The sequence below is a fragment of the Myotis davidii genome, unplaced genomic scaffold, assembly GCF_000327345.1.
Source record: "Myotis davidii unplaced genomic scaffold, ASM32734v1 scaffold461, whole genome shotgun sequence".
Classification (NCBI taxonomy): Eukaryota; Metazoa; Chordata; class Mammalia; order Chiroptera; family Vespertilionidae; genus Myotis; species Myotis davidii.
This window is the reverse complement of record NW_006295825.1, coordinates 1,973,087-1,983,325: the sequence shown is the minus strand read 5'-3', so window position 1 is coordinate 1,983,325 and position 10,239 is coordinate 1,973,087. Positions and strand designations below refer to the sequence as shown.

Genomic DNA, 10,239 nt, shown 5'->3' with positions numbered 1-10,239 from the left:
TCCCTATCAAACTGTCTTGGTACCCTTACAAAAAACTAACTGAACACAAATGTATGGGTTTATTTTCGCCTCTCAATTCTATCCCACTGAGCTGTATATCTATGTTTGTCAGTACCACACTTGATTACTGTAGCTTTGCAGCAAGTTTTTAAATCACGCAGTGTGAGTCCAACTTTGTTCTTTTTTTCAAGAATTTTTGGCTATTCTGGTCCTCCTGGGATTTGGTATGAATTTTAGAATCAGCTTGTCAATTTCTGCAAAGAAGTTAACTGGGATTTGTATAGTAATTGTGTTGAATCTGTAGGTCAATGTGGAGAATGGTACCATTTTAACAAAATTGTCTTCCAGTCCATGAACAGAGGTCTTTCTGTTTATTAGGTCTTCTTTACTGTTTACCAGCTCTAACATTTTGAGGGGGGGGGGATTCTTTGTTTTTCTCTATCTAAGATCATGCCATTTGCAAATAGAGGTAGTTTTACTTCTTCCTTTCCAATCTGGCCCCTTGTATCTTTTCCTGCCTAACTGCGCTATTACCTCCACTACTGAACAGCAGTGGTGATAGTTCTCTTGCTCCTGATCTTAGGCGGGCAAAGCTTTCAGTTTTTCACTATTAAATATGTTAACTGAGGGTTTTTTTGGTAGATGTTCTTTATCAGGTTGGGAAAGTTCCCTTCTATTCTTAGTTTATTGAGCATTTTTAAAAAATCAGTAAGGACATTGGCCTGGCCAGGACGGCTTAGTGGTTGAGCATCGACCTATGAACCAGGAGGTCATGGTTTGATTCCCAGTCAGGGCACATGCTGAGGTTGCAGGCTTGATCCCCAGTAGGGGTGTGCAGGAGGCAGCCAATCAATAATTCTCACAATTGATGTTTCTATTTCTCTTTCTCTCCCTCTCTGAAATCAATATATATATATATAAAGAAAAAGACATTGGATTTTGTCAAATGTTTTTCCTGCATCTATTGAGACAATTCTGTGGCTCTTGTCCATTATTCTATTAGTATGGTGTATTGCTTTGATTGATTTTTGTATGTTGAATCAATCTTGCATTCCTTGGATAAATCTCACTTCGTCATAGTGTATAATCCTTTTCCATATGTTGTTTGATTCAGTATGTTAATTATGTTGAGGGGTTTTGCCTCTATATTCATAAGGGATATTGATTTTTAGTTTACTTTTCTTGTAATGTCTTTATCTGGTTTTGCCTCTGCTTGGAATGCTCTTACTGATCTCGGCATGGCTGGCTCCTTACTGTTTTTCAGATCTCAGCTTAAATGTTAGTTCAGAGGTCTTCCCCATCTAGCCAATCTAAAATAACCTCCAGTTAGTTTATCCTTTTAAAATTTTCATCAAAGAACTTATCACACTATCTGATATTTTCATTTAGTTGCTTATTTGTTGTCTTCCCACATAATTTTATCTATAGTACCTGGGATAATGCCTGACATAATATGGGTGTTAAATATTGTTTAATGAATGAATAAGTAATAGCAGATATCATTTAATGAGTACCTCCTCTGTGCCATATACTGTAATCTGGTCATAATAGATGCTTTATATATATTATATCAGCCCCAATTTTCTGAAGAACAAACTAAAGATCAGAGGTTACTTAATGTTACTGACCTAAAGTGGTTAAAATGGTAAATTTTATGTTATGTATATTTCACCACAATAAAAAATGAATTTCAGAACTTCTAAGGTTTAGTTTATGAGACTCATTCCTAAATAAAAATATTTTGAAAGTGAAGTACACACAAAATTAAGTAAAACTGTTTTCTGACTTCCAACTTACTATACTTCCAATGGCACGATGAAGTCTGAATATTTCCTCTGAAGTTTGTTCCTCCCATTTTATACAGCTGGTACGAGCAGAAATCTTAGGGGCTACAAGATAAAGCCAATGGCAAAAACGAATAGCAAGTTCAGTGTCCATGAACTGATAACTACTGATACTGAATAATAGATACAAGATTAATTCGTTACATTATTTTCTCAATTTTTGTATATGTTTGAAATTTTCCATAATACAAAATAAAAATAAATAAATTATGCAGGTACTAGAAGAAAACATGGGTGAATTTCTTTATAACCTAAGTATAGAAAAAAAATCCTCTAATTCAAAATTCAAACGCAATTAAAGAAAAGGATCATAAATGTGACGACATAAAAATAAACTTTTGCAAGACAAAAAGAAATGCTATAAGTCACGCATTGAGGGGCATGAAGGAGGCAGCCAGTCAATGATTCTCTCTCATCGTTGATATTTCTACCTCTCTCCCTCTTTTCCTCTCTGAAATCAATAAGAAAATATATTTTTTAAAAAAGTCAGTAACATGGAAGGGAAGAAATAGTGGAGGAATTAATTATTATAGATTAAAGAGAATAAAGGGACATAACAACTAATTACAATTGGATCTCAATTTGAAAAATATACAGCATAAAATGTTTTTAGACAATTAGGAAAATTTAAATATGGATTGGATATTAGATGCTATTGTGAAACTGTTCATTTTTCACGATCATGCTAACGTGTTTAGGGATGAAAGGTCATGATGCATACTTCCAAATGGTTAAGCAGAAATTAAAATACATATACTAAACAAACACACATTTAGAGAAAACAAAGGAAAATATGGCCAAACACTAATAATTGTTGACTCTGGGTTACATAAATAGTCAATCTTTCAACTTATCTCTGTGTTTGATACTTTTCAACGTAAAGAGTAGAGAAAACATTTCTATTCTTTCATGAAACTGCATGTTAACAGGGAGAGGGAGACCTTACCAACCATTCTTTTTTTAAGTATATTTTATTGATTTTACAGAAGAGGAAGAAAGAGGGATAGAGAGTTAGAAACATCAATGAGAGAGAAACCGATCAGCAGCCTCCTGCACGCCCCTTACTGGGGATGTGCCTGCAACCAAGGTACATGCCCTTGAACGGAATCAAACCCAGGACCCTTCAGTCCGCAGGCTGACGCTCTATCCACTGAGCCAAACCAGTTAGGGCAACCGACCATTCTTTAGAAAAGGACATAAAGGGCGAGGGCTACGCCCTCCATATCAATCAATGTTTCCATTTCTCTCCCTTCCTTTCTCTAAAATTAATAAAAACATTTATTTTTAAAAATCAACCAATGAATGCGTAAAGAAGTGGAACAACAAATCCATGTTTCTCTCTCTGTCTCTCTCTCCCTCCTTGCCTCTCTCTAAAAATCAATAAAGAAAAAGAAAAAAGACAAAGGAAATCTATGGGAGGGATAAGAGTCTCTGAAGCTTTCACTTACCATGTGTCACCCCCTCAGTTGGCTGCTGCCTTCCATTCTTCAAACTTTCAGGCAAATTTTTCAAAACTGAAATAAGCTAAAAAAGGAGAGCAATATATTCAAGATGAAAAGAACAAAAGCAGAAATATATTACAACTCAGTATCATGAAATTACTATCTATAGCTTTAAACGCTGTGTGGCAGGTAAGGTAGTAAACTGGCCCAAGCGGTGAGCACACGTGTCTACTCGGTGGGGATTCAGCAGAGATGCTGCTCTCTGTAGAGTGCAGGTCACTGATGTGCTTCCAGTGAATGCTGAGCTTTGATGGATGTGCAAGCTTTCAGGATCAGGGCAGACTATGCTCGGTTATCCACACTCTCACCCTGCAGGGAGGAAGGCAGTGGAGCCTCTCAGAGTGTACTCTGGGATCACATAGTTCTGGATTCAAATCCCAATTCCACTACCTACGAGCTGTGTCATTGTGGAAAAGTTATTTTACTTGTCTGTGACTTCAGTGGCATCATCTGTAAAACAGTCACCAGCAAGAGCTACCTCAAAGTTTGTTGGAAAAGTAAAAAAAATAAGTCTATAAAGTATCCTGGCACACAAGTCAGTGCTCAATAAATGACAACCACTATTATAGTAGCATTTTCAAGGTGAGTGCCTGGAATAGGACACCATCTATATAGTTGGGGGAAAAGTTTCCTTCTATAGAAAATTAACTAGTTCATATGAAAATCATTAATTTGGTTATTAAGCATTTACTCAGACCCTACTGTATACAGATTCAATGAGCTATACAAAGCCATGGAGTTCATGTATAGCTGGGGGTCAGCAGAATTCCAGTGCATATGGATGCAAATGACTGGAACACAGGCACAGAAGTGCTTGGAGGGAAGCCACGAGTCACTCAGGAAATTCGGATGAGACTGAGGAGAGTGAAACTGGGAAGGATAGTTTAAAGCAGAGGTTCTCAATCTGTGGGTCGCCAACCTGTGGGTCGCGACCCCTTTGGGGGTCGAACAACCATCGGAAAACACATATATAATTAAATATTGTTTTTGTGATTAATCACTATGCTTTAATTATGTTCAATTTGTAACAATGAAAATACATCCTGCATATCAGATATTTACATTATGATTCATAACAGTAGCAAAATTACAGTTATGAAGTAGCAACGAAAATAATTTTATGGTTGGGGGTCACCACAACATGAAGAACTGTATGAAAGGGTCGCGGCATTAGGAAGGTTGAGAACCACTGGTTTATGCCTTGCTGTGAAATTATGGCCCACATAAGATCAACATGTTTCATTTGAAAACCTTTATTAAATACCCAAACTGTGTAAATTCTCAGACACACATGAGACCATAAATGCCATGTTAATTTTTAGGAAGTCAGGGATAGAAATCACTCTTAAAGAATTAAAACCATATATCATAAAATTGTTCTTCTTATCATAACCACTTAGGAAATCTACTAAATGAATAAAAGCAGTGGGATATCGAGAACTGTACCATGTTGGCACCCAGTCTTGACAGCACTACTTCCAATTCCTTTGCAGTGCTCTTGGGGGGCACAGGAATGGTTTCCTGTTTGAGAATTGGACCTACATCAAATCTACAAAAAAAAAAAATAGTAATGTGATTACTGACAGTTTCTTTCAATCAAAATGTCTGTCTACATGAGCGTTTACACACTACCAGGATAGTTTAACCTTGGCCACAAATTTGACTGTTAGCCATTAGCAAAGATAAATGTCAGTTTGAAAGAAAGGTGAGTAAAATCTGGCCTATACTTAGATTTTAAATTTATTTTTCTTAATGGGTAAAAGTATAAAGTTGCATATCAGGGGTTTGATTGCAATTATAGATAAATCTATCATTAGTAATAAATACTATGAAAAAAAATCTCTATTTGTATAATGAAATCATAGAGCAAAGAATTTCTTTTCCAAGGAAGTACAATAAAAACATTCCTAATTATTTCTTTCTATATTTCCTTTCTCAAAGGACAAGAGTTTTGCCTAGATTATAATCACTGTTGATTATAAGTAGGTGCAAGTACATTTGCATTCCCACAAGTCTTATATTTTACATCAAGCTCTGAAATACTGGCCATTAGTTTTTATTGGAAATATGCTTTACTTTGAATATTTAACTTTGTAGACCTGTTAATTCTATTTTTAACCTATAAGTTTTAGTAAAATGTTTATTACGAAAAATCACAAACATTCACAAAAACAGTGAATAGTCTAATGAATCACCATATATACATTACCCAGATTTTAGAATTATCAAAGTTTTGACACTCCCCCCACCCTTTTTCTGAATTAAAGCAAATCCCAGATACTGAGTTGTTCCTCTGAACTTGTGAATTATTAGTTTCTATGAGAACATAAGGTGACAACTGGCAGAGTCTTAATACATTCCTGAAGCAGTTGTAAGTAATTATTTCTTGGACTGCAGGTATAATAAAAAAATTAAATGTTAAAGAAAATTATTGGTATACAATATATTCTTTTTTTTTTTTTTTTTTTTTCATTAAAATTAAATCTACCTGCACCACTACCATCTATTATCATTGGCACCCGGGACCTTTACGTCCGCAGGCCGACGCTCTATCCACTGAGCCAAACCGGCTTCGGCTACAATATATTCTTATGTCAAGTTCCAAAACATTTTTGACCATAGTTTTACTATAGAAACCAGGGCCAGTAGAACCAAGATTCATAGCAACTACTATACAGAAATCCATTTCTCATTTACATAACATCTTTTATAAAAATCCAGTTGCTAATAATATAATTTATTTCAATTAACAAGTTAAAAATGTCACAAGGGCATAAATACCAAAACACACATGGCTTATGTTAGAAACCAGGAAAAAACAGAAAAAGTATAAAAGCAAAGGAAGGACTCTGGAGTTGGAGAAATTAGAGCACCATCCATTCATCCATACCCAGCCCCTCCAATGAACTGATATCAACATTCAAAATCACCAAGAAAACCTCAAGAAAATAAAATAAGCTCTTACCTTTTAGGCCTGATTTGCATAATTGTTACTCCAGCAATTGTGTCTCCGTGAAGCACAGTATGGATTATAGGGGCTGGACCACGCCACCTTGGGAGGCAACTGGGGTGGACATTCAATATGCCACTGAGTTAGAAAAGGCAGAAATTAGTATGCAAGGGGGTTGTGCCATTTAGTTACTGCTATCTAAACTAATATGCTACCTTTTATCATTAAACTTTCCCCAAATTTTTGAAAAACTAACAGTTAAATCTAGTCTTGTACTACCAGAACAGGGAGCCAGAGCTAAATTCACTCTACCATAAGAGACCAATGAAACTCAATTAAAAACAGAGCAAGAATAACTATTGACTGTTACAAAGATGTTGCAAAACAGCTCATGATGTCTGGGTGTTTTTAAACAACAACAACAAAAAATGCACTTTTTTTTTTTTTTGCTTTACTATATGAGAACCATTCAAACCCTGTCATGCATCTCAGTTTAGTTACATAATTACCCTCACTTCTCTCGGTTTGCATATAGATGCCTAAAACAAACTTCTTTTAGTACCATCACCTTCACTATTTATCCCAATACTCCTATCACCCATTAATGATCAATTTAAACAATTTGCTGATCTGTCATTAGTTTAATGTCTCTCATGAGTATGCACTTGAGAATGTGTGAATATGGGTCTTATATTCTAAGTTTCACAGTTCAGCTCAGTCTTACTCCTTCAACGAATATTAACTGAGCATAATGCATGTGCTGGCAATGTGCTAAGTGCTGCGGATACAAGCAACAGTGAGCCAACCTGTCCTCAGGGAGCTTATGTGACCATGTGAGTGGAAGATAAGAATAAAAAACAGATTATGTAAAAAGTTTGTCAGTGGTGCTAAGGGCTATGGAGAAAAATAAAGCAGAGAAGGGGATAAGACTATTGGGTGGGAGATTACAATTTAAATAGTGGTTCAAGAAGGCTTTACCAGTAAGAAGACACTGGGAAGAAACATGAGAAGGTAGAGGAATAGCCATGCAGATATTCAGAAGAAAAGCTTTCCAGGCAGAGGGAACACTAGGCACAGTACAAAGGTTTTGAGGAAGGTAAATGCTGGCAAGTTCAGGGCACAGCAGGGAGGCTAGCGTGGCTGGAGTGGGGTAAACCTGAGGAATAGCACTAGGAAATGAGCCCAGAGCCAGCAGACCAAACCAAGTAAGCCGGTCCTCACAGGTCTTTAGCTTTTGAGTGAGATGGAAAACTACCAGAGAACTTGGAGCAGTGACTGGTCTGACTTATGCTTTAAAAGGATCATTTTGGCTGCTGGGTTGGTAAGAAAGTGAGAGGGCCAACGACAAAAGTAGAGGCCAGTTAGGAAGTACCTGCAGTACAACAGGTGCGTGGCCAGAGTGGACATGATGACAAAGACTCCAGACAGATGTCAAAGGCGGAGCCAGTAGTATTTCCAGATGGATTACATGTGTGGTGTGAGATAAGGAATTAAGAATGACTCAAAGGTTTGGGAGCTAGGCAACCAGAAGGCTGGAGGTCCCATCTGCTGGGGTGAAGATTTTGGGGAGGAGCAGATTTTGGGCAAAAGTTCAGGAATATAGTTCTGGACCTTTCAAATGTTGGATGTGTACTAGACATCCAAACAGGGCTGTGGAGGAGGCAGTGGGCATTAGGGACCTGGAATTCTGGGACAGATCTGAATTGGCGGGACACATTTGGGAGTTGTCAGCATATTATGAAATTTTAAAAAGTTTTTATTGATTTTAGAGAGAGGAAGGGGGAGATAGAAACATGGATGAGAAACATCAACATTTTTGTGGCCTCTTGCACGCCCCCTGCTGGGGATGGAGCCCGCAGCCCTGACCGGAAATACCCTGCTGACCTCCTGGTGCATGAGTTGCCGCCAACCACCTACCCACAGTGGCTGGGCAGCATATATATAAAATTTAAATGAGGGTGCGTGAAAGAGCATCATTCATTTTAACAATTCATACCATTAATAAAATGTTTTATTTTAAGAGAAAATACTAAAGAAAGAGCAATTAGAGTTCAAATTATTGCATTTTGTAAGTACCCGGTCCATGCATAAAGACCAAGGTCTCTCTACTATATTTCCTTATAAATAAAACTTACTAGGGAAATTTAAGAATAAGAGCCTCACTCAAAAGTCGGCCAAATGAAGCGACCACTCCAACATCATATTCTCCAGATCCCACATCTGGCCACTCATACACGGGCAGCTGCGACTGGACGGCATACTGCTTCACTGGCAGGCCTTTTGGTGATGGGGAAGGCACGGTGACCACCTCCAATTTTTCGATTAACTCTTCTTCTTTGTTGTCCCTTAATTGTAAAGATTGGAAGAAAATATGACAGTATTAAGACAATGAAAGTATTAAACTATTTCACACACCTCTACAGTATTTTTATGATTACATTCATAAGCAACTGAGAGACCGAGTTTTCACTTTTTAATGAATTTTAATTATTTTAAGTTTGGAGAGCTACATGTGGCTACTGACTACTGTTTGGACAGCATGGCTCTAGAGATATACAGAAACATATATAGTACAGACATTTTAAACAACTGGGACAGTACATATGCTGCTCCATATTTTGTTTCTCCCTCTTAACACTATCTATGCTATTATGGGAGTCTTTTGGAAAAGATGGGTTAATTATGCATTTGCTAATTTATGCAATGAACATTTCTAGAATAAGAAACTAAAAGCAGTGACTGTCTCTGAAGGGAGGAACTGGGGGATAAACACTTGGGGGGGGCAGGAATGTATTTCTTGGGCATCATTCCATGACAGTACATATAGCACTACCTCATTTTTTTTATCTGCTGCATAGTACTCCAGTGCCCAGAGGAACTGTTCATTGGTTTATTTAGCAGGTATTGCATCACATGTTGAGGAGTTCTGAGGAGTATACAGAGGGCCCCAAAAGAGCAGGAGTAATGGAGCCACCAAGTGAGGACCAGCAGAAGGGTCAGGATATTGCAGTAAGAGATGTGGGAGACAGTACGGGGAAAACAGCACGTGGAGAGTACATTATGTGGGGTATGCAAAGGGAGCAGGTGTGAAGAGAGAAATATGATACACGGGGATTGAGGGAGTCAATATGAGGGGCTGCTGTGAAGTGCATGTGGGGAAGGCCTGACGGAGATGACAGAAATGAGCGGGGAGCAGGACACATCAGGAAAAAACGGAGCAGGGAAATCTAAAATGGAGCCGTATACATGGGTATAGCCCCCACATATCATGAACTGTCGGGACAGGCTGGATCACAATTATTTTTTTTCTTCTAGTAAACAGTATTTGTTAACTTTTAAAAATACTAAATATATACCTAAGCGTTCTGCTTTATATATTTACTCACCTGGACCTGCTTTTTGGACTATGTCCTCATTCAGCCCCAGATAACTAGGCCCAGTTGTATACAAGAAGGGGGTGGGGAGCAAAGGAGTAAGACGGGGGTGTGCAGGGGATGCCTGCGCCCGTGAAGACGCCCAAGGGACTTGAGGTACAAATTAGAGGAATCCGAGGAGGTGGAAAGGGGAGGACTTGAAGTCACAGCATATTAGTCCCTGTGAGCTCAGATGAGGACCTTAGGCAATCAGTGGTTCTCAACCTTCCTAATGCCGCGACCCTTTAATACAGTTCCTCATGTTGTGACCCAACCATAAAATTATTTTCGTTGCTACTTCATAACTGTAATTTTGCTACTGCTATGAATCGTAATGTAAATATCTGATATGCAGGATGTATTTTCATTGTTCGCGACCCACAGGTTGAGAACCGCTGGCTGAGCTCCGGTTTCTCCGCGCGCAACCAGGCAGGGCGGTGGTCGGGCTGGAGGGAAGTGATGCCGCAAAGGGGGTAGCGCTCGGAGCACGAACGGACCGGGCCTGGAGTGCGGGGTGCAGACCCGACAGT

The 10,239-nt window shown here is 38.3% G+C and overlaps 1 protein-coding gene across 1 annotated transcript in view; it reads right to left on the bottom strand.

Moving 5' to 3' along the window:
* Window positions 1-8,667, bottom strand: part of MTFMT (mitochondrial methionyl-tRNA formyltransferase) — a gene marked incomplete at its 5' end in the record, with an annotated part of 22,472 nt that extends 13,805 nt beyond the window's left edge. The window contains 5 exons of the mRNA XM_015568466.1: window positions 1,798-1,889; window positions 3,293-3,368; window positions 4,793-4,895; window positions 6,312-6,434; window positions 8,432-8,667. Coding sequence (XP_015423952.1) covers window positions 1,798-1,889; window positions 3,293-3,368; window positions 4,793-4,895; window positions 6,312-6,434; window positions 8,432-8,667 — 630 coding nt within the window. The remainder of the gene's footprint in view (window positions 1-1,797; window positions 1,890-3,292; window positions 3,369-4,792; window positions 4,896-6,311; window positions 6,435-8,431) is intronic.
* Window positions 8,668-10,239: the final 1,572 nt, after the last annotated feature.